The sequence below is a fragment of the Salvelinus sp. IW2-2015 genome, linkage group LG35 (assembly GCF_002910315.2).
Source record: "Salvelinus sp. IW2-2015 linkage group LG35, ASM291031v2, whole genome shotgun sequence".
Taxonomy (NCBI): Eukaryota; Metazoa; Chordata; class Actinopteri; order Salmoniformes; family Salmonidae; genus Salvelinus; species Salvelinus sp. IW2-2015.
This window is the reverse complement of record NC_036874.1, coordinates 3,183,708-3,208,703: the sequence shown is the minus strand read 5'-3', so window position 1 is coordinate 3,208,703 and position 24,996 is coordinate 3,183,708. Positions and strand designations below refer to the sequence as shown.

At 42.8% G+C, this 24,996-nt stretch overlaps 1 protein-coding gene and 1 pseudogene across 2 annotated transcripts; both read right to left on the bottom strand.

Annotated features, from left to right (window-relative positions):
- Nucleotides 1–87: 87 nt before the first annotated feature.
- LOC111958765 (glyceraldehyde-3-phosphate dehydrogenase) lies at nucleotides 88–16,822 on the bottom strand. 2 transcript variants are annotated; one of them, XM_023980030.2, is made up of 11 exons: nucleotides 16,727–16,822; nucleotides 5,704–5,763; nucleotides 3,445–3,541; nucleotides 3,145–3,251; nucleotides 2,309–2,399; nucleotides 1,914–2,032; nucleotides 1,693–1,774; nucleotides 1,386–1,537; nucleotides 952–1,114; nucleotides 661–758; nucleotides 88–515 (listed from the first exon to the last, which is right to left on the bottom strand). In XM_023980030.2, exons 1-11 carry the CDS (start codon nucleotides 16,804–16,806, stop codon nucleotides 446–448), a joined length of 1,119 nt encoding a protein of 372 aa, XP_023835798.1. In that variant the 5' UTR covers nucleotides 16,807–16,822; the 3' UTR covers nucleotides 88–445. The 2 variants fall into 2 exon arrangements, with proteins under 2 accessions (XP_023835798.1, XP_023835799.1); XM_023980031.2 differs by lacking the exon at nucleotides 16,727–16,822 and adding an exon at nucleotides 13,906–14,016.
- A 1,540-nt stretch (nucleotides 16,823–18,362) lies between these two features.
- The window catches only part of LOC111959186 (potassium-transporting ATPase alpha chain 1-like), a 22,479-nt pseudogene continuing 15,845 nt past the window's right edge, over nucleotides 18,363–24,996 (bottom strand).

Genomic DNA, 24,996 nt, shown 5'->3' with positions numbered 1-24,996 from the left:
ATGACGACTTATTTTCCATTGTGTGAAAACATGTTCTTATAACACTGGCAAACAGGAAACATGAACAACAACAAGGCAAGACAGAGATATTTGTAAAGATTTTACAGAAGTATTTTTTTTTTAGTTACAATAGCTTGTCTTTCTCACTTGACTCTTAAAGATTTCTAGTTTAACACCAATATTACATGGTAACAGCCAGTATGGAAACATCTACGGCAATGCTCTGGGAAGACACAGAAACTCATACTGTCAAGTCAAAACAGTCTCAAAGTGGGACTTTTTCGTAAAGGAAAAAACAAATACTCGTACACACAGCCTACTACAGAGACTAATTTGTGTTGTAGAGAGTGGTGGAGGGCTGGGGGTGCTAGGGTTGTGACACTGGAGGGTGTGAGTGCATGTAAAAGAGGAGGGTGGTCCCAGCCCAGCTTCTGGAGCCGGAAAGTTACTCCTTAGAATGCATGTACAGCAACAGGTCAGCGACGCGGTGGCTGTAGCCGAACTCGTTGTCATACCTGGGGAAACAGACAGAGATGGTGTCATAGTTTAGTTGAGGGCTGAGAATAACCAAAAAGGGGTCCAGCGTTAGCAGGGGAGGAACTATAGAATTAGAATGAAGAATGATTGAATATTTACTCTAATTCTAAGGGAGGAACTTACCAGGAAATGAGTTTGACAAAGTTGTCGTTGAGGGAGATACCGGCGCCAGCATCAAAGATGGAGGAGTGGGTGTCTCCAATGAAGTCCGAAGACACAACCTGGTGGGACAGGAAATATGAAAAGTGAGAAACCCACCAACAGAACAGCTGCAGTATACAGAGATCTATGTAATCTAGGAGCCCTGCTTTTAAACTACAACTTATAATTGCATATCATTTCCAGTGAAATTGAGCTCTATTGCCACCTCTGCTCATCTTTCATGTTGACATACATATTTTGTAATTAACTTACAGAGTCCTCAGTGTATCCCAGATATCCCTTCATGGGTCCTTCGGCGGCCTTCTTGACAGCCGCCTTGATCTCAGCGTAGCTGCCGGGCCGGGACAGGCGGCAGGTTAGGTCCACCACTGACACGTCAGCCACGGGCACACGGAAGGCCATGCCAGTCAGCTTGCTGACAGAGAAAGAGAGAGAGAGAAGGCTCACATCAGCACTTATATAAGCAGTATTTTTCGTCAAGCACACATCTGCATTCAGCATCTTTGATAAGTAGCAGGCACAATCACATAAATGTATGCAAACACACCCACCACAGGAGGCTGCTGAGGGGAGGATGGCTCATAATAATGGCTGGAATGGAGTCAATGAAATGTTATTGTTTGATGTCATTCCATTCATTCCAACCAGCCTCCTGTGACACACACACACACACTCAAACTACTGACCCGTTGAGCTCAGGGATGACCTTGCCCACAGCCTTGGCAGCTCCGGTGGAGGCAGGGATGATGTTCTGGTGGGCACCACGGCCATCGCGCCATGCCTTGGCAGAGGGGCCGTCCACCGTCTTCTGGGTGGCGGTGTAGGCGTGGACTGTGGTCTGAGAGGACAGGAGATAGAGAAAGGGAAAGATGAGCATGGGTTCCATAGCGTCAGCGGATGTGTCAATATGGATCACAGGACAAAAAGACTGCTCCCTGCATACTGGTCATGAAGATGCATGGACAGACAGTCTAATGGAAGAAAAACACTGACCATGAGGGCCTCCTCGATGCCGAAGTTGTCGTGGATGACCTTAGCCAGGGGGGCCAGGCAGTTAGTGGTGCAGGATGCATTGCTGTGGATGACCAGAGAGAATTACAATAGGTCACCAACTCAGATGAATCAATTATGCTAGCGTTATTAAAGGTTGACTATTCTTGTGAAGAGTTCGCCCTTTGATCATGCATGTATTGGTCAGGAATAAAGGGACTCACCTGACGATGGTCATGCTGGAGGGGTCATACTTGTCCTCGTTGACTCCCATGACGAACATGGGGGCGTCGGGGGAGGGGGCAGACACAACCACCCGCTTGGCACCACCCTGGATGTGGGACTGTGAAAACAGAAAAGAAAACACATTGAGAAAGTCTCAAATCTTGCATGCACATCTAATACATCATATTGAATGTTTGTGTCTGGATCTGACTGGTCCTAATACACTTGAGAACTGTTGATAAAGTCTTTCGAGTTTCATAGCTTTATTTTGACAAAGTACATTAGGGTTACTTATTTGGCTGTTGCAAGGCCTTGGTGAGCGCTATAGTTATCAGTGCTTGACGGGGACACACGAGTGTCACTGTCTTCTGTCTGTCTGGGTACTGCTACTTACAGAGGCCTTGTCAATGCTGAGGAAGACTCCGGTGGATTCAACGACGTAGTCGGCACCGGCTTTACCCCATGGGATCTCATGGGGCTTCATACTAATGGGGAGAGAGAGATATTAAGGAAAGCCTTTGACTATGTACAGACTCAGTGAGCATAGCCTTGCTATTGAGAGGCCGCCGTAGGCAGACATGGATCTCAAGAGAAGACAAGCTATGTGCACACTGCCCACAAAATAATGAGGTGGAAACTGAGATGCACTTCCTAACCTCCTACCAAATGTATGACCATAGAGACACATAACTCCCATATCTATTGGGTAATATACCACAGTGTGCCATCACAGGAGCAAGATTTGTGACCTGTTGCCACAAGAAAAGGGCAACCAGTGAAGAACAAACACCATTGTAAATACAACCATATTTATGTTTAGTTATTTTCCCTTTTGTACTTTCACTATTTGAACATRGTTACAACACTGTACATAGACACATTTTAAATGTCTATTCCGTTGGAACTTTTGGGAGTAACATTCAAAATGGGTGAATATTTCCTTTAAGCCTCAGTGTTATCGCTGTGAGCTGGGCCTTGCAGACAGGTGGCGCCAGCCCTCAAAGGCCGATAGCAACACTGAGGAGATAATGGCCAGAGGGGTTACAGACCACTGAGGTAATACTCTATGAGCCAGGGAGAAAGGGGCACACACACGCTCAATCCCYAATCAACCTAGCCCCATAGAATGGAACTTTACTCAGACGTACAGAAACGCTGTTCCAGTGGCCCTCACACACACACACATACAGGCAAGCACGCCCGAGCACACGTGATGATGCCATCACTCACCACTGGAATACGGAGATGGAGTGGTCGTCCACAATCAGCTTCCCGTCCTCCATGCTCACCTCACCTTTGTAACGGCCGTGGGTGGAGTCATACTTGAACATGTAAACCTGTGGAGAAAGAAAATGTCAGAGAACATCAAGGTTATCAGTTCATTACACATGATGGGGTAATTGGTGCGTTTTTACAATAAATACTACCACATAAGCACACAGGTAGCTTGATCTGGCCTCTGATTAATATGGCAGGGTGCCATATTGTATGAAGGCTGTTGGTTGAGGGACTGAGAGAGACTCAGCTCACCATGTACTGCAGGTCGATGAAGGGATCGTTGATGGCAACAACTTTGATTCCCTTCTGCAGGCAGGCCCTGAGGACCAGGCGGCCAATACGGCCAAATCTGGACAGAGAGAGGGAAGAGCTGGATTCAGTACACAGACGAAGGGCGACATGGTATTGCTCCCCTAAAAACGTTCTAAAATTCCCTTGTCCGGCCTCTGTGTATTGGGACTGCTGTGAAAAATTCCAGATGATGCTAAATGAAAATGTTTTGAGTTAGGATTTACACATCATGTGGTGAGTGAAGAAATGTGTGTGTACTTAGTCGTGTGACTCTGTTGTACGTGCGTTGGCGTGCTTTCCTTGGGGTGCTGGTTTACAGTGTAATCCTCATTATCTGTTCACAGTGCTGTCCTCCTCTTCCCATCTAACACTACTGACTCCCCTCAACACCACACCTTCTGGCGCCGGTTGCACAAGTTGGTCGTAACTCTACGTCCAAGGTAAAACATGCTCTATGCTGGACCTAAAAATGATACCTGTTACACCGCCCTTCTATGAGCTATGCCTGGCAGAGATTCTACACCTAGTAGGGAGCAGGCGTTAAATTGGGAATCTTCTTTCATGACATGCTCTGAAAATCTATATTTTCAAAAGGATGCGAGTCTCGTGTTCATATTTCACAACCTCTGCGGGCTTTTGGAGTTTCCTATGAGTGAGTCAATAATACACTTGACTTATGTTACAGACCATGCTGAATGTGTCTGATCAGATATTAGCAAATGAATAGCTGAGCTGCAACCTCCACTTATTTGCCCAACCAGAGATCAAATAACCAAATACTGTATACAACAGAGATTCTGTGAAACAAAATCACATTGATTGATCAGACAAGTCAAAGGCTTTTCATGGGGATATAGCCTTGGCTACTACGCCAGTGAAGAGCAAAAATAACCCCCCTGTTATACTAGGCCAGTGTAGGCTACATAACATGCTAGCAAAATGTTCTGATAACACTATTAGATGAGCAAACTAGACTAAAGATTATCATCATGAACACTCACCTCAACTGGGTAACATTTTCCCAGCCTAATTGTCACCAAATATCCAAATGGAGATACAGTGAAAACAAAAATCTGACATTCATTAATTATCAAGACGAGTCCCCATGCTTGTCTCAAAGCAGTGAGATGGCGCTGTCCCAATCATAACGGTGATGAAATTATAGTTGACCACACACATCGTTACTTTAAAGTATTTCAATTAATTTATTCCAATATTTTCGTAATTTAGTGATATTCATTCCCACAGTAATTATTGATTGACCCATCCAGATGTGGTTTAGAAAACATGCATGCATAGCGGTGGGCTTTGCGAAGTGATGGGACATGCCTCGCAAAGTTCAGAACTGTCACGATGTCACGTTCCTGACCTTATTTCCTTTGTTCAGTCTTTGTTTAGTTGGTCAGGACGTGAGCTGGGTGGGCATTCTATGTTATGTTTTTGTATGTTAGGTTTATTGTTTGGCCTAATATGGTTCTCAATCAGAGGCAGGTGTTTGTCATTGTCTCTGATTGGGAACCATATTAAGGTTGCCTGTTTTCACTGTTTGTTTGTGGGTGATTGTTGCCGTGTCTGTGTTTGTTCGCCACACGGTATTGTTTTCGTTCATTTGTTCACGTCGTTTTGTATTTTGTCAGTGTTCTGTTTGTTGGATCATCATTAAAATTCTTCATCATGAACATTTACCACGCTGCGCCTTGGTCCTCCTCTCTTCCACCTAACGACGAGCGTGACGCACGATGATGGTAACAGCCTAGCAACCATCAGTATGAAGCATCAAATCTCATGAACGGCCATTGCTTACGCCGGACTTAGCTACGACTAAATTCTGATCCCAAAGTTGGACGTAGCTACGCCCGAACTAGCATTTAAGGCCAACTTCTTTAACACCCAACTGGTGCAACTGGCCCCTGATGACAACCACAAGCTCTGTGGGGGCCGACAGATACCCATAGGAAAACGACCAATGTCTGTTCAGTGTTCATTGTTTGCTGCTCCCAAATGTGACTTACACCATAGAGCTTTCAGTGTGTTTTGCAATTGCTTTGCACCTTTATATTGCTTCATAGCCTGTTATTATTACATAACTAGTCTTAACTGGGGCTGGATATCTTCTGTTGGTGCACATGAGTCATTTCCCATTTTTTGAATGGCKGTGTTTAACACCTTTTCTGATAAATATGCAACAATTTGTATATTAGAGGTGAATGTAATACCCACCCGTTGATTCCAACACAGAGGTCTGACATAGTTGCTGTTGATTGGGTTGTAGTGGTGAACCTGAAACAAGAAGACATTAGAAAACATTAGGAAGCGTATTGCAACAAAAGTGTCTCTCCCTGTAGAAACAGCAGTCTTGCAAATGTACAGCTTTCACAAAGAGGGTAGGCCTAACTAACACTGAAGTTTTCCACGCCGTCTATTCTCACAGAGCACAGTGCCTAGAATCTGCAATCAATCTTTTTTTCTATAACAGCAGAGAAAGTAGTGCAAAAGTTTATTTGTCCAGTTATATAACTGCAGTTAGCTAAGTCAAACACTTGTTCTGCTATGTAGTGCAGGCCTAGGTGGCCTTGTGCTGGGAGGTGTAGGCTAGATTTGTGTCCCTAACTTGGCTATGGAAGGCTCCATTGTCTCCAGGCCTGTTTAACATGCCAGACAGAGACCAGAGACTTGAGGAACTGAAGCAACAGGCCCAGACTTCCTATTCAGAGGACTTCCTTTCTGTAGACTCCAGGGGAAACCAGCCCAGTATGAAACAAACACTGGGTTCTGGGCTCCTCCCTTGTAACCTGTCTGAATCCACAGGGGATATAAATCAGTAGCTCTCCTGTCCTCCGCAATGTTAGCTCTCACTGTATTACCAGCCTGAAGACCTGTGGTGCCAGGCCAGTCTCATTACTTTCCAGAGGCTACGGTGTGTAAGGAATGACAAAACACAGCCTTCCACTTTAACCTTCTGGTTTAATAGGAGACTAGGCTATTTGTCTACTTTGACTTCTCCAATGGTCCATATTGGAGGATTGGACACAGACATGCCTTTCTGTTCTCAGCTCAACTTGCCTGGAAACGTATAAATATGAGCCTTGGGTAGTGCCTAGTTTTCAGTGACAATCTGTATTGTGATCATATGCACATTACTTTATGGGCAAGCTGCTGCATGTGTGGTATTTCTGACAGAGTGAGTGGCTGTGCAGGAGCATGTTGAGGTTTCTAAAGACACTGAGATAGGCTATTGGTTATGTAAGAGAGACAGACATGTCTACTAAACAAAAAAGAGGGAGGGTTGGAACATAGTCAAGCATGTAACCTCATCAGCCCTATAAGGACTGGAGAGGGAGAGGAGTCAAACAGAGATATTTTTGTGGAGGAAGGGACCATTAGCCAGAGACACAGGAAGCAGATTTGTGTGTGAACAAGATAGATATGAGACACTTCCTGTAACAACAAAGCAAGTTATTACAGCTGAGACAAATAAGGCGTTATAGTTTAACTCTGTCTTTACATACTGTTTGAGCAAGCCAAAGATAAATGTTCAACCAAATTATGTAGCCTAGCAAAACAAGTGTTGGTTAGCAATCTGAAGGTAATATGAGGTCGGGAGAGGTTTGAACACTTTTGAGGCAAAACTTGCAAAATACAGTTGGCCAATAACATCAATGTCAGGTACGTGATGGAGGATGGACTGCATAACAGTAAGTTACTACCTTTGGCTAACACAAAGTGATGCAACAATCAGGAAATTCCTGCTTCTTCATTTTGCATCGATGAAAACGTTTGTTGGAAATTGATGTGGCAAACTCTTGTGAATATCAATGTAGAAACAATGCTGTTTAAACAAGTCATAGCCCTGGGCTATAGATCTTTCAATGCATCATATTTACCATAATCTGCTTTGCTCTATATGTGACATTTAAACCAATAAAGCAAATGACAGACTCATTATTAATCAATTTCAACTGAAAAATAAACTGTTTTCTTTTCAACAAAGGAGACTATTGATTTGTCCTAGTCTGCCATGATGACAGATAGGGATTTTGGCTGCACATGGAGGTCCAATCTAACAGGACTAAAATAACATTTAGGTATATAAAAAAAATCCATGACCATGTCCAGTTCAAAGGAAAGGTAAATGTGGTTTGTTTCTTCTCTCAAGTTAGGATAAATCATTAGGCCATAACCTAGCCTCGCTGTAACCTTTTATTTTTATTTGATTTATTTCACCTTTATTTAACCAAGTAGGCCAGTTGAGAACAAGTTCTCATTTACAACTGCGACCTGGCCAAGATAAAGCAAAGCAGTTCGACACAAACAATAACACAGAGTTACACATGGGATAAACAAACGTACAGTCAATGACACAATAGAAAAATCTATATACAGTGTGTGTGCAAGTGTAGTAAGATTAGGGAGGTAAGGCAATAAATAGGCCATAATGGTGAAATAATTACAATTTAGCATTAACACTGGAGTGATAGATGAGCAGAAGATGAATGTGTAAGTAGAGATACTGGGGTGCAAAGGAGCCCCKAAAAAAATAACAATATGGGGATGAGGTAGTTGGTGGGCTATTTACAGATGAGCTGTGTACAGGTGCAATGATCGGTGAGCTGCTCTGACAGCTGATGCTTAAAGTTAGTGAGGGAGATATAAGTCTCCAGCTTCAGTGATTTTTGCAATTCGTTCCAGTCATTGGCAGCAGAGAACTGGAAGGAAAGGCGGCCAAAGGAGGAGTTGGCTTTGGGGATGACCAGTGAAATATACCTGCTGGAGCGCGTGCTACGGGTGGGTGCTGCTATGGTGACCAGTGAGCTGAGATAAGGTGGGGCTTTACCCAGCAGAGACTTGTAGATAACCTGGAGCCAGTGGGTTTGGCGACGAAAATGAAGCGATGGCCAACCAACGAGAGCATATAGGTCGTAGTGGTGGGCAGTATTTGGGGCTTTGGTGAGAAAACGGATGGCACTGTGAAAGACTACATCCAATTTGCTGAGTAGAGTGTTGGAGGCTATTTTGTAAATGACGTCGCCGAAGTCAAGGATTGGTAGGATAGTCAGTTTTACGAGGGTATGTTTGGCAGCATGAGTGAAGGAGGTTTTGTTGTGAAATAGGAAGCTGATTCTAGATTTAACTTTGGATTGGAGATGTTTGATGTGAGTCTGGAAGGAGAGTTTACAGTCTAAACAGACACCTAGGTATTTGTAGTTGTCCACATATTCTAACTCAGAACCTTCCAGAGTAGTGATGCTAGACGGGCGGGCGGGTGCAGGCAGCAATCGGTTGAAGAGCATGCATTTAGTTTTACTTGCAATTAAGAGCAGTTGGAGGCCACGGAAGGAGAGTTGTATGGCATTGAAGCTCGTCTGGAGGTTTGTTAACACAGTGTTCAAAGAAGAACCCTGGACAGATAGGCTATATTAGAGTCATGGCTAGAAGGGATCCAGCTTTTGTCAAATTAACATCAAAAGTAGATTTATTTTACAACTCTAATCCTTTCCCTTACCGTAACCTAATTCTCCTAACCTGCTGCGCAAGCTTTCCTAATCAGTTACGAATAGTCAAATCTGATGTTCATTTGACAAAATCTGGATCCCTTCTAGCCATGACCCTATATGAAGGGAGTCCCAGTTATCCTCCATTAGCTTTTCCACTCTGAGTGGAGGGTCACCGAAATGGAAGCACAGAAACAATCCATACACGGGACAGAACTAGTACTGAACTCTCCGAGCATTAGGCTAGACTAGTACGGACAAAGCCCTTGGGGCTAAAACACCTCAAACCAATCGAAGCAACACTTAGACCAACAACTCAAAATAGCTATAAATAGGCTTAGGTTTTTCCAACGGATTGTCCGGTTGTCTAATGTCTAGCACCCGTTTCAAACTGTCTGGGTGTAGGCTATAACGTGAGGGTTATGCAAAAGCAACATATGAACAAGGCAGTTAACCCACTGTTCCTAGGCCATCATTGAAAATAAGAATTTGTTCTTAACTGACTTGCCTAGTTAAATAAAGGTAAAATTAAAAAATATCCTCAATAGATGATTTATTTACCTGGTTAACTAAGTGTAGTAAGCTATGCAACACTACATAGGCTACATATTTAATTGGACTAGTGTCATAAGGTCAAGTACCTTACTGAATATGCTTAGAATCTGTAGTATCCTCCTATGAGCAATAAGTCAAAAAACTCCTTAGGACTCCCCTCTCCACAGCTTGCAGGCCTCTATGTAAGACTGCTGTGCAGCAGCAAGGTAGGATTTAGCGCAGTCTTTGAAATGACACACAAGATTGCCCTTGCATCTGGTTGGTGTAACGTTAGACAACTTGATAATCTGTGCCTGTGTGAGTTTGTGTGCCTGTATGCCTGTGTGTGTGGCTCCCACTGCACCGCAATTTACCCAGATGGCTTATCCTAATCTGCCTGTTCCTCCAGCCTGTGGTCTTTTTAAAGAGCCCCAGAATGCACTGCGTATGCTGCCTGGATTGACTGGCCAATAATGAGCCGACTGGGCCAAGCTCACAGTGAATCCTCCTCACATAATGCAGTCACACTGACTACAAATGCATGGCATCTGTGCCTCAACTCCATTCACTGCACCAGTGGGGAATTAAAAGTACTAGTCTGGAGCTTGAAATTTTCAGTAACATTGAAAGTTTGGATTAGTACATTAAAAAGATGTCATCAAGTTTGACTGTCAGGCCATATTCAATTCTCCTTGCCACACAGGCATCATAAATTGACCCAGCCATTAGTGATACAGGCAAGCAGGCTGAGAGGCAGTCAGAGAAGGCTCCATGTTAGTATCGGGTTCTCACATTCCTCCCTCCTTTATATTCTGTTCACACCTTCCCTCTCTCCCCCTTCAGCTGCAGTATGGTCCAATCCACATATCAAGTCCACTGCACTAGTTCTATCACCTTCATTTTGTTTCTTGAGAAAAACAGAGTAGACAAGCCTCACGCCTGTCTTGTCAAGGCTGCTGTGGTCTACAAAAGAAAATGTCAGTGGGTTCTGTTATTGTGTCTGTGTGTACTATTGTCTGAAGTACTACCACCCCTCTTTTGGTCTCAAGAGTACGCAAGTGGGCTGACAAATATAATCCTTTGTCGAGGGGACCAATCAATACTGGACTTGTGTCCTGGATGCCTCAAGATGTCAAACGACCTTCAATTAAGAGCTGAACTGTGGAGGAATTCAACAGGCGCAGGCTGGTGGCAACATGGTGGTGACTCTTAGCACAGACAAATGGCCACTGTGTTTATACAGGCCTATAGGATCCACCTCTGCTTCTGACTCAACCTCAATCAATTATCTGCCTGTTCTACTGAAAACGGACACACAACGTCAGGTGAAAATTAACATCTCCATACCAACACCCCATGATCAAGTTCCAAACACTGAAAAGAGTAGGCCCATGTTTTTCTGATTGTGTCATTCAAGCAAAAGATTGAGCATGAGCCATGGTATTTTTTAGGGCTGGCACAATTACTGTATAACGTTGAACCGATGGTTATTGATGAAGACGGTCATGAAAATAAAATAACCTTCATAAGCATAAAAAATATATACAGTACCAGTCAAAAGTTAGACACACCTACTCATTCAAGGGTTTTTCATATTTTCTACATTGTAGAATAGTGAAGACATCAAAACTATGAAAAAAAACATATGGAATGATGTAGTAACCAAAAAAGTATTAAACAAACAAAAATGACAGCTTTGCATACTCTTGGCATTCTCTCAACCACCTTCATGAGGTAGTCACCTGGAATGCTTTTTCAACAGTCTTGAAGGAGTTCCCACATATGCTGAGCACTTGTTGGCTGCTTTTCCGTCACTCTGCAGTCCAACTCATCCCAAACCATCTCAATTGGGTTGAGGTCGGGTGATTGTGGAGGCCAGATCATCTGATGCAGCACTCCATCACCCTCCTTGGTCAAATAGTCCTTACACAGCCTGGAGGTGTGTTGGATCATTGTCCTGTTGAAAAACAAATGATACTCCCGCTAAGGCAAACCAGATGGGATGGCGTATCACTGCAGAATGCTGTGGTAGCCATGCTGGTTAATTGTCTCTTGAATTCTAAATAAATCACTGACTGTGTCACCAGCAAAGCACCCCCACACCTCCCCCATGCGTCACGGCGGGAACCACACATGCAGAGATCATCCGTTCACCTACTCTCTGTCTCACAAAGACATGGGTGTTTGGAACCAAAAATGTCAATTTTGGACTCATCAGACCAAAAAACAGATTTCCACCGGTCTAATGTCCATTGCTCGTGTTTCTTGGCCAAAGCAAGTCTCTTCCTATTGATGTCTTTTAGTAGTGGTTTCTTTGCAGCAATTCGACCATGAAGGCCTGATTCACGCAGTCTCCTCTGAACAGTTGATGTTGAGATGTGTCTCTTACTTGAACTCTGTGAAGCATTTATTTGGTCTGCAATCTAAGGTGCAGTTAACTCTAATGAACTTACCTTCTGCAGCAGAGGTAACTCTGGGTCTTCCATTCCATTGGCGGTCCACATGAGACAGTTTCATGTCTTAAAGTAATGGACTGTCATTTCTCTGCTTATTTGAGCAGTTTTGTCATAATATGGACTTGGTCTTTTACCAAATWGGGCCATCTTCTGTATACCACCTCTACCTTGTCGCTACACAACTAATTGGCTCAAACTCATTAAGAAAGAAAGAAATTCCACAAATTAACTTTTTAGGAGTTAGGAAAATTTCAATTGGCTCAGAACAGGGCATTAGAGCTGGCCCTTGGATGTACACAGAGAGCTAATATTAATAATATGCATGTCAATCTCTCCTGGCTGAAAGTGGAGGAGAGATTGACTTCATCACTACTTTTATTTATGAGAGGTATTGATATGTTGAATGCACTAAGCTGTCTGTTTAAACTACTGACACACAGCTCGGACACCCATGCATACCACATGAGACATGCCACAAGAGGTCTCTTCACAGTCCCCAAGTCCAGCACAGACTATGAGAGGAACACAGTACTACATAGAACCATGACTACATGGTACTCTATTCCACATCAAGTAACTGACACAAGCAGTACAATTAGATWAAAAAAAAACAGATAAAACACCTTTTGGAACAGCGGGGACRGTGAAGCAACACAAACACATGCATACACACACACGATAACATACACATGGATTTAGTACTGTAGATGTGTGGTAGTGATGGAGTAGGGGCCTGAGGGCACACAGTGTATTGTAAAATCTGTGAATATATTGTAATATTTTTTWAAACTGTATAAAATGCCTTAATTTTGCTGGACCACAGGAAGAATAGCTGCTGCTTTGGCAGCAGCTAATGGGGGATCCATAATAAATACAAATACAAACAAGGCACACATGTTAATTGAAATGCATTCCAGGTGACTACCTCATGAAGATGGTTGAGAGAATGCCAAGAGTGTGCAAAGCTGTCAAGGCAAAGGGTGGCTACCTTGAAGAATCTCAAATTTAAAATATATTTGGATTTGTTCAACACGTTGTTGGTTACTACATGATTCCATATGTGTTATTGTATAGTGTTGATGTCTTCACTGTTATTCAACAATGTAGAAAATAGTAAAAATAAAGAAAACCCTTGAATGAGTAGGTGTGTCCAAACCTTTGACTGGTACTGTATATACATTTAAATGTTTTGGTGTGTGGAAAAAACAGCTGACTGAAAACAGGAGAGCTGGGCATTCATGCGGTTGACTCTGTTTCTGCTGTAACATGGACTCTACAACTTAATTCAACTTTGTTGCTCCTTTCTGAAACAAGCAAGATGCTGTAGCAAACWAATCTTTGGTTGCCTAGGTGATTCCCCCCTCCCATCAGCAGAACATACCAGTCAGGAGACGAGGATAAAATGTGAGTCTTATATCTATTCTGGTGACAGCGGTCATTTGGTTGACCAATAACCGCCATCCAAAATTCCATGACCTGACCGTCATATCCCTAGGTGTATTGACCATCATACCAATAATATTTCATAGCAAAGTATTCAAAATGCCTGGGGGAACAAATCTCAATAATGAGTACTTTGTTTCAAACATCCACCATGGTAGTTGTCTGTTCCAAGTCTGTCTAGCCAATCAGTCAAGTGCTGTGGGGCTACTCCTCTGTTGGGGTGTAGCCGTCCACCCCTCCACTCACCCAGACAGGCAATGGTACACAGCTACAGCACCAACCCAATTACTGGGGAGAAACAGGGTGCCTGTAGTAAGTGGGTCATTCACCCCAGGGGCATACAGATACCCACTCAGGCAGAAAATGTCCCAGACAATGGGACAAAAATAAAGTGGGTGCAGTGTGGGAGCGTCTCAATATGGAAGCGTTTATGAACGAGTTGGCCTTTTACTACGGTATTCACAAAAATGCTGGCAATCAAGAAACAAAGCAAAAACCTGTGTGTGGCTGTGTTGAGGGATGAGGCAGATGGAGACCATTCCTGTTAGCAGAGCCTGGGAGCCATTTTGAGGAAGTGCTGTGTCATACCACCACGTCCATTTAGTGTGCTGCACACAGGAAGAATGACACACAACCAGGCAAATATGATGCAAGAGGCAGGCTGAGTAATTGTAGGTAATAATATATAGATTTACAATGTAATAACAACAAATATACTATCAACCAGTGTTGTCACTTGCATAGAGAGAGAGAGAGCACACTGTAACCTCTGTTGACCTCTACAAGCTGTCTTAACCTCAGCAGAGAGAGAGAATGAAAACGTGCTGCCTCACACACACCCTCTCACTGGCATTTTCTACATTCCCAGGCATGTCTTGTATTGATTGTAGCTCAGTAGTTTTCCACTGTTGAGACCTGAGCCATGAGGGGCAGGCCCTGATACTAGAGACTGAAGACACAGCTCAGTACTCACCATTCAACCTGCTCACTGACTGCCACGCCCCTTTGGAAAATAAACTACATTAAGTCTCACACAAACCTACATCTAGAATATTATTTTCAGTAAATCAATGTATCAAACCTTTTGTGTATTTATGAAACATCAAACATGATTACCTAAAAGAAATCCACTTATGGTCAAAAGCATGTTTTTCAAGATCATTCTGATTTGTTTGGAAATAATCAGATCTTATTGCCTGCAGCTAAACTATAGTATGTGGGCTAATCTCAAATACATAAAATTAACCTCTGTATAGCCTACTGGTTCTCATCTGAGAATGTTATCAGTCTAATATGGTTGGACAGCTGTCATCAGAGAGCAGCATGATATCCAGTCCTCCTCTACAAGCCTCAGGACCAGCCAGCCTCAGCACCTTGCCTCTTTACTGTCACATGACTGCCCTCACTGCAGACAGCCAGTCAACTCACGCCACTAAATATCACATCATCAAGGCCTAGTAATAGACTAACGTAGTCAGCTTTGTCTGGACAAAACCAGACACTAACAATACAGGTATAAAGAACACACTGATATGATTCTTCACACACATGTACTGTAAATAATGGTGGGGGAAATATCTCCATGGTAACCTCAAGGTGATGGTAAGTGCATACCAAAAAAAGGAAAGCGCATTGAGCAGGTCAGAGAGAGGGAGTAGAGTTTGAGGGAACCATCTCTTTTTACCCAGGAAGAGACTGGCCGTGTTCGACATTGCAGGCGACTTTAAAGGAAAGTCGAGACTGGCTGATTAACTTGCATCATATATAACTATTCAATATTATTTGTAAATCAGTCAGTCAGTCTCAATTTTCCCATGATACATCACAGTTTTGATTAACTCGAACACGGCCATTGAGTCAGCTGCAGGCACGTTCAAGCAGGAAAATAGGACTAGGCCTTATTTATAGTCACACGACCTAACCAGTACATCATCAGCTTGTTTACATTAGGCCTATGCAATCAATGTCATTAGCAGTTATTCTTCCAGAATGATAATTGACACAGTGTGCATAAATATCAGCAGGCCAAACTAGATAAATGAGCAGTTTACTGATGATGATGTGCATTACATATTTTTACTTTAAAATCACTTCATTTTGAAATATATAATTATTTCAACATTTCTAACATGCCATTTTTCTGTCCTTTTAGATGAGGAATAATTTTATATCCAGAAAATGATAATAAGTGTTTTATGAGTGAGGCAACTAAAGCAGCAGGGAATCAGTCACTCTTTATGGCATCTCCTGGAAAATAGGCCGGGTCTGTAAAATGACCTTACAGTATGATACGACCTTCACCATCGCAGTGATGAAAAAGGCCCATAGTCTGGAGATGGCTGCCTCTCCATCCTCCATAGTGACACCGAGCCGAAACCTGTTGTTCCTGTCTTTGCAAACGGTTGACATCTTGATTAAAGTATGTATATTTTAGCAACTAATACAATTTGCAACAATTCGGAAAGAGTAACCTAATCGGTAGGCACATTGATGCGACACACCGCACCATTGCTTCCACCTTCAGAGAAAGAACATCACTGGAACAATACAATTAATCTTCAATTATCATTAATCTCATCCCCAAAATTAAAACTTTCAACGTGAATGTATCAATTACAATTCAACATCCACTTCATTAAAAAAAAGCTGTCTCGGCTCAATTTTGCTACATTTTTTTGTTTAGATTTTCATCATTTCGACGGTAACGTTCTAGAATGCTATGACGCAATCAAAAGAATTCATCATGAGTATGTGGTGAGGCACGTAGCTAGCTAGAGCAACATTTCTGGGATTTCCTGTACAGTCATCTATGCCAGAACTCTTGATTTACACCGACCATTTGATACAACTATTTAGGTTCATGAAGACATAATCTAGACGTTGCATGAAGCCACAGTATTCGTTGTCAACAGTCTTCCGCAAAWTGCATCATCGTTCAAACTACAGTGTCACGTAACCTCGGCACATTTTGCCTTCTAATGAATGAATAATGCATTATCTTGTTGTTCTCACTAAATGCTCAACTCGTGTCTTAATAAACAAGATTTGTACGTGCTATGCATTAGTTAGCAAACTACACGTCATATTTTCAGAAATTGTTGTACAGAAACGCGAATTATTACACAAGGCCATGGGCGCATCTTTTCCCCGCCTCCATCATTTATTTCCTGGCTTTGTAATGTTAAAGAGAAAGGAGAGGCTCAAAAGTATCTACTGCTACACCATTACAACGGCATTCAAAAAACACAAAGCCACATATTAAGCAATAAGTATTACAATTATTGTTGTATAATAACCCCTTTTGTCGTTCATGCCTACCTTGAGGGGAGATGCTGCAGTGTCTGTGCAAACTGTGAGTACAGATTTCCGAATTTATAGCAGACACGTGACACGAGCATTGGTCTAATCGCCCTGGAAACATGACGTCACATTATCTTTTGCTGGGGCACGGCTGCTATGGAAACCATAGAGAAACTGGGGATGTTGCCAAACCATGGGAGGATATTGGGATCCTCCCATGGTTTGGCGACATCCCCAGTTTCTGCAGATTTTTCTGCAGATTTTTTAAAGATGTAACTTTTATTTAACTAGGCAAGTCAATTATGAACAAATTCTTATTTACAATGACAGCCTACACCYGACAAACATGGCGCCAATTGTGCGTCGCCCTACGGGACTCCCAATCACGGCCAGTTGTGATATAGCCTGGAATCGAACCATGGTGTRTGTAGTGCCTTAGACCACTGCGCCACTCGGGAGCCTGATGATGCATCAATATGCAAGAGTATTTAGAAATATAATCAAAATATGCTACGAATGTTTMTTTTTTTATGGACAGAAATTTAAATTAGTATTTTATATTATTTTCACACACGGAACCATAACCATAATAACGGATCATTAATGGCAAAGTCGTTAGTTTGCATAATTTGATGGAAAAATCTGAGTACTGCTCTAAAATTCCACATGCTGCAGCACGTGACTATCTGGGCTAGTGTTCTGCAGAGCATCCGGCTGCTGGGCTACGTGAGATATGATGCGTGCCTCTGTGGAAACCCCATGGATGAAAACCGTCTGAGACCACATTTTGATGAATCATCATCCCTCCATTGTAGTTACACACGATCTCAATGTAATAGCGAATTTAACTAATCTAATTTCCCAGTGTAAAATAATATCTCTGGGGAAAAAACATTTAAAATATATAATTATTTTATGGTAACTGGGATACCTATTCAGTTGCACAATTGAATGCGTTCAACTGAAATGTATCTTCCGCATTAAACACTACCCTACCCGAGTGTGTTCTGCCTCACTCGTCATCGGCGCACGGGGAACAGATATTGTTGGGGGTTAACTGCCTTGCTCAAGGGCAGAACGGCAGATCTTTCCACCTTGCCGGCTCGGGGATTCGAACCTGCGACTTTTTGGTTACTGGCCTAAAGCTCTTAACCGCTATGGTAGTATGCTACCTAAACGTTGAGTTTTTAAATCGACTAGATTCCTCTCTAATCTGACTGAACAGTGTGTATATTAAATGTTACATCACATATGGTGAGTTGCGTAAAAATATATGTACTGTATACGAATAATAATGTGAAGCTGTCAAACCATAGTCGTGTCAAACGTTGAACACGTTGTAGCCTACTTTTCTCAATGGCGCCATCGTGCGTTGAAATGACCTAAAAGGAAAGGAAGTACATCAATGACATCATATCCCTCAATATTGGTAAGCTTTTTTTCACTGTGGAGGTGTCAAAGCCATATTACCATCTGTGTGGACAGATGTAGGACAAGATAAGATTAGATCAACCAGAGGTAGACTGAGCTACACAATGTACAAAACCCCTGAGTGTCTGGCTTTTAATAAAAGTGATTCATTAATTTGAATTGAAATTAGAATGGTGAAGAAACATTTCAGGTATCTCTCTAGACTATGAAGTCATACAATACATTATATTTGACACACTTTATTCATACAAATACAGAAATACAATGCATATAGGCTACTGTACCTCCAACATTATCACCAAGAAAGAACCCTTGACGGCAAATATGTTTGATGTTATACATAAAAAGGCAATGGAATTCAGAAGCAAAAGGCAATCACACACAGACATATACATACTGGATTTACAAAAGGAAAGGATTCTAAATTATAATTGATATGACAAACTCACATCAAGCATTCTTATTTTTTTYTATTAGAACATGGAGGTGTGTCTTTAAAAACATATCACATAAGAATTTATGGTTATTATTTCAGTGTATAATATTTGGTTCCGTATCAGAAATGGTTTAGGATATTCAGAGCTACACTTGTATAGAGTTTGGCAAACCTTGTTTGATATTTAAATTGTAATAGACACCATGGCACCAATGTTTGTAATGGAATGTTTGGGGCCAAGATGGAGGACAGTTTGCTAGCCAGACTCAGTTTGTATAACAATAAACGTCAACAGGTTGACGTTTATTGTCACGAGTCTTGTCCTAGAGGCAGAACTGAGAGATTTCCTCATAGGCCTGCTGCAAAGTCAAATTGGACTTATTGTAAAAATTCATGAAAACAAAAATGAATTTAAGTTTAGGGTTAGCCATTAGCTAGGGTTAGCAGTGTGGTTAAGGTTAGGGTTAGGATTAAAATAATATTTTATGACTTTGTGGCTGGGCCAACTAGTGACCACTGCAGAGCAGAGCTGCCTCCAGAACAAGATTCATGACGGAAAACGCTAACCTGCATCTTTCTACTTTTGGCTTTGGTCTAGATATCTGCCCTCTAATCTCAATAATACAGCTCCTGGTCCCACCAACCTGTGAGAGGGGAATGGAAATAATCAGAATTAGGGCAGACTACTGCAAGGAATGGATGGATAGATGCATGATAAATAGATGGATGGATGGGTAGGTGAATGGATGAATAGATGCATGGATGGATGAATGGATGGATAAGACAGAAGCCAGCAAGGCTACTTACTTCCTGGATGTCTTCTGACCCCCAGCTTTCTTATCTCGTCATAGACAAAGATTAGAATTCCGTATGGGATTGGAACAAACCACCATTGGCCCCTGTAAGGGGGAGTTACATGCATGAACAAACCAACATGAAAGCCATTAAAACAATGACAGAGAAGATGAATCGATAACCATTCAAGTCAAACAGAGTGTAACAGTACCTAATGGGCATGAAGTTGAAAATGTTGGGCATCCCTGGGCAGTAGCACAGCAGGTTACCCAGTAACAGCTGGAAGACGATGGCACTCACTAGCACCTTGTTCCTGCACACAAACAGAAAACATGGAGGATGGTCAAACAATGTTTTATTAGTCCCATCAAGATTGATACATCCTAAGTTATTTTGTTGGAAGCCTTCTCTGCCACTATCCTTTCATGAACGATGCATAACAGGGAGTATATGATTGTATGTAGGGAGTAAGAGACATTTGTTCCATGCAGTTAACATCCACTGACCTAAAGAAGCCCTGCTGGAAGATGGACAGACGGCGAGTTTTCCTGATCAACACGTCAGCGATCTGGCAGATCTCGATACTGATGAAGAAGACAGTGTAGCAGGTGTACTGCTGATACAGACGCTGGGCGTATGTCTGRAGAACAGAGAAGACAGGAGATTTTCAATAGACATTTCCAAGAGTTACAGGTAAGTGAGGGCGCTGTAAAGCTACACGCACTCGTCCAGTACTGGCCATAAGACACACACACAAATKCCCTCCTGGCCATATCTATCCTACAGTAAGCCACACACACTCAACCCCTCCTGGCCATATCTATCCTACAGTAAGCCACACACACTCACCCACTCCTGGCCATATCTATCCTACAGTAAGCCACACACACTCACGCACTCCTGGCCCATATCTATCCTACAGTAAGCACACACTCAACTCCCTCCTGGCCATATCTATCCTACAGTAAGCCACACACACTCAACCCTCCTGGCATATCTATCCTACAGTAAGCCACACACACTCAACCCTCCTGGCCATATCTATCCTACAGTAAGCCACACACATCAACACTCCTGGCCATATCTATCCTACAGTAAGCCACGCACACTCACCCACTCCTGGCCATATCTAATCCTACATAAGCCACATACACTCTCCCACTCCTGGCCATATCTATTACCTCAAGCCACACCACTCACCCACTCCTGGCCATAGCTGTCCTGCAGGTCCTGCAGATGGACGTTCTCCAGTGGGACCTGAGCCCCACACACAGCAGGGGATACGCCTTCCTGGCCATCGCTGTAAAGTAGTCTGTGAAACCAGCGAAAGACTGGATCGCTCCTGGATAAGGGAGAGGGGAGAGATAAACCAAAATAGAGGGAGGGAGGAGAAAATTGGACATGAAAAATGTACTAATAGACTATTTGTAGGTTATCACCTTGAATATTGGTCAATAAATCATTCAGCTTCAAGGATCAATTGGACTCAAAGGACCTAGTTAAAAGCAAGGCCTTTCCAGACATTTTATTACTACAGGAACAGACATGAACCCTCACCAATCTGGAAGTAGGAGTAGGCAGCCAGAGATTCGTTCACCAACCTATCCTTACGCGGGTTCCTGGGTTTCAGATGCATAATATCACTCTCTGCCTTCTCATAGGCCAGAGACACAGAGGGAACCTGTGGGATAGAAGAAGGATAATCGGCATCATTCTAGAATGGTCTTATAGTGCAGGGGTGAGGGGTGAGGAAGAGGAAGAGGAGGAGACTCCACAATGTCAGTGGCCAGCTCGATCATGAGGATGGTGATGCAGCCCAATGGCAGAGGAACACTGACAGTGATATAGATGAGGTAGGGTGTGAGCTCCGGAATGTTTTTGGTCAGTGTGTACGCAATGGATTTTTCAGGTTGTCAAAGATCAGACGGCCTGGGTGTCAGATATGGTCGATAATCAAATCCCTCAATATCAGTATTACTTAGTATCATGAAGGCGTTAACTTTGTGAAACCAAATATTGGTTCACAGGATACATTTCAATTGTAATCTGCCTGTTAAAATGGCTATTGTTGTGTTTTGTGATTGTGCTAAGACACTCTCACTCACCCTGCTCCACCCCTGTGACGATGGAGGCAAAGTTGTCATCCAGCAGAATCATGTCAGCTGCATTCTTAGCTGCATCAGAGCCAGCTATGCCCATGGCAATACGATGTCTGCCTTTTTCAATGCAGGGGAGTCGTTCACCCCATCGCCTGTCACAGCCACAATGGAGCCCTTAGTGAGAGAGAAAGTGAGAGAGTGAGAGAGAAAGAGAGGGTTTGAGAGAGATAACATGACAAAAAAGAAGGGTTAGCCAAACCAAAAACCTCTCTGGAATGCAGTGTGACTAAAGACTTGGTATATATTTATGTGTGTGTGTGTGTGTGTGTGTGTGTGTGTGTGTGTGTGTGTGTGTGTGTGTGTGTGTGTGTGTGTGTGTGTGTGTGTGTGTGTGTGTGTGTGTGTGTGGTGTGTGAGTGTGAGTGTGGGGGGGCTCACCAGGCGCTGACAGCTCTCCACGATGATGAGTTTCTGCTGGGGGGAGGTGCGGGCGAACACCATTTCAGGGTGACTCCTCAACGCTTCATCCAGCTCTTCACTGCTCATGTCCTTCAGCTGACCACCACTGATCACACAGGCACGGGCATCCCTGAAGACCACATAGAATATATTAGAATATGATAGAATAGAATATACATGTCTAATCCACTGACAGTGTTTAGTGTTATTACCTCCAGGAAGTATTAGGAGTTCTCACTCCTTCTTACTTGATATACAAACTCTGCATAAATAGTCAAATCTGTCACAGGAGATTGATCAACCACAGTGAGAGTCAGAGTCCTAACCCTGCCAGACCGTGTTGGTGTTGGGGAACAAGACCCACCTCCTGTTGACCTGCTCCACTGGGATGCGTTTCCTGGTAGCGATGTCCTCTACTGTCTCACTGCCCTCTGTGATGATGCCAACGTTGGCAGCGATGGCTCTGGCCGTGATCGGGTGGTCACCTGTCACCATGACTACCTGAGGGAGTTCACAGTGGAATGAGTTGATATAGGTTGACGTGACACAATGAGGGAGACTATGATGGCCTGTTACCTTGTATAAGCTACAGTGCCTTGCGAAAGTATTCACCCCCTTGGAGTTTTTTCTATTTTGTTGCCTTACAACCTGGAATTAAAATGTATTTTTGGGGGGTTTGTATCATTTGATTTACACAACATACCTACCACTTTGAAGATGCAAAATATTTTTTCTTGTGAAARAAACAAGAAATAAGACAAAAAAACTGAAAACTTGAGCATGCATAACTATTCACCCGCCCAAAGTCAATACTTTGTAGAGCCACCTTTTGCAGCAATTACAGCTGCAAGTCTCTTGGGATATGTCTCTATTAGCTTGGCACATCAAGCCACTGGGATTTTTGCCCATTCTTCAAGGCAAAACTGCTCCAGCTCCTTCAAGTTGGATAGGTTCCTGTTGGTGTACATCAATCTTTAGGTCATACCACAGATTCTCAATTGGATTGAGGTCTGAGCTTTGACTAGGCCATTTCAAGACATTTAAATGTTTCCTCTTAAACCACTCAGGTGTTGCTTTAGCAGTATGCTTAGGGTCATTGTCCTGCTGGAAGGTGAACCTCTGTCCCAGTCTCAAATCTCTGGAAGACTGAAACAGGTTTCCCTCAAGAATTTCCCTGTATTTAGCGCCATCCATCATTCCTTCAATTCTGACCAGTTTCATCCCCACAGCATGATGCATGATGCATGACACCACCATGCTTCACTGTGGGGATGATGTTCTCGGGGTGATGAGAGGTGTTGGGTTTGTGCCAGACATAGCGTTTTCCTTGATGGCCAAAACGCTACATTTTTGTCTGATCTGACCAGAGTACCTTCTTCCATATGTTTGGGGAGTCTCCCACATGCCTTTTGGCGAACACCAAACGTGTTTGCTTATTTTTTTCTTTAAGCAATGGCTTTTTTCTGGCCACTCTTCTGTAAAGCCCAGCTCTGTGGAGTGTACGGCTTAAAGTGTGGAGCTTTGGAGCTCCTTCAGGGTTATCATTGGTCTCCTTGTTGCCTCTCTGATTAATGGCCTCCTGCCTGGTCCGTGAGTTTTGGTGGGCGGTACTCTCTTGGCAGGTTTGTTGAGGTGCCATATTCTTTCCATTTTTTAGTAATGGATTTAATGATGCTCCGTGGGATGTTCAAAGTTTTGGATATTTTTTTATAACCCAACCCTGATCTGTACTTCTCCACAACTTTGTCCCTGACCTGTTTGGAGAGCTCCTTGGTCTTCATGGTGTCGCTTGCTTGGTGGTGCCCCTTGCTTAGTTTTGTTGCAGACTCTGGGGCCTTTCAGAACAGGTGTATCTATACTGAGATCATGTGACAGATCATGTGACACTTAGATTGCATACAGGTGGACTTTATTTAATAATGATGTGACTTCTGAAGGTGATTGGTTGCACCAGATCTTATTCAGGGGCTTCATAGCAAAGGGTGTGAATAAATATGCACGCACCACTTTTCCGTTTTGTTTTTTGAAACAAGTAATTTTTTAAATTTCACTTCACCAATTTGGACTATTTTGTGTATGTCCATTACATGAAATCCAAATAAAAATATATTTAAATTACAGGTTGTAATGCAACATAATAGGAAAAACGCCAAGGGTGGTGAATACTTTTGCAAGGCACTGTACGTTCTAACTCTCTCTCTCCATTTTTCTCTTTCTGTCTTTCTCCTTTGCCCGAACTCTCCCCCATTTTACCCTCGTACCCTTATTCCAGCCGTGCGGCACTTCATGACAGCGTCAGGCACAGTGGCGCGGGGCGGGTCGATCATGGAGATGAGTCCAGCAAAACACAAACCAGACGTGGTGAAGTTCATCTCATCAGAGTCAAACTTGTAACCACGAGGGAACTCATTCTCATTTAGATAGATGTAACAGAAACCTGGAGATAAATGTTTGGACAGATTGGAGGGGTTAGTGGTTATTTATGGGCCCAAAGAAGAGATACCATTAAGGTACCAATTTCCCCCTGATAGCTTATAAAGCTTCTGTGGTACTATCTTGTATTTTCACATTTTCTAGATGTGATTTTTCTCCCCTCATCCTCTCTTGTAGTCAATTGATCCTGTTGCGTTTCTCTCTTGGCTTGTTCCTTCAACCTTCGTGCATGGTTTCCTATAGCCTTGTACGGTCCCTTACCAGTGTTGGGGAAGCTACTCTGAAAATATTGTTTACCAAGCTACAAAATAATACAAGTTAATCTATACTAAAGCCACCATAAAAAACAGTTTACTCAACTAAAGTTACTTAGAAAAGTTATTCACGTTGTGATAACTACGTGAAATCTGAAATGTCATAGACTACAAATTGCAAGAACAGTTCACTCTGCAGTCAGATGTTAACAGAATGTGTCATTTAACCTATTAAACACAAAATATTTGGCAGGTCTGATGCTGAAAAAGAAAGGACATTTTTGCCTACTTCTCCCATATTTTATTTTAGCCCAAAAAAGTACTGTGTAGTTCCAGTAGTTAGCTACAAAGCTACATGGCCCAAAAAGTAACACTAAAAAA

Coding starts and splice junctions, on each gene's coding strand:
- LOC111958765 (XM_023980030.2), bottom strand. CDS start 16,806: ATGCTCGTGTCACGTGTCTGCTATAAATTCGGAAATCTGTACTCACAG. Junction 3,252..3,444: donor TCATCGACCTGCAGTACATG/GTGAGCTGAGTC, acceptor CTTTCTCCACAG/GTTTACATGTTCAAGTATGA. Junction 759..951: donor TGGGATACACTGAGGACTCT/GTAAGTTAATTA, acceptor CTGTCCCACCAG/GTTGTGTCTTCGGACTTCAT.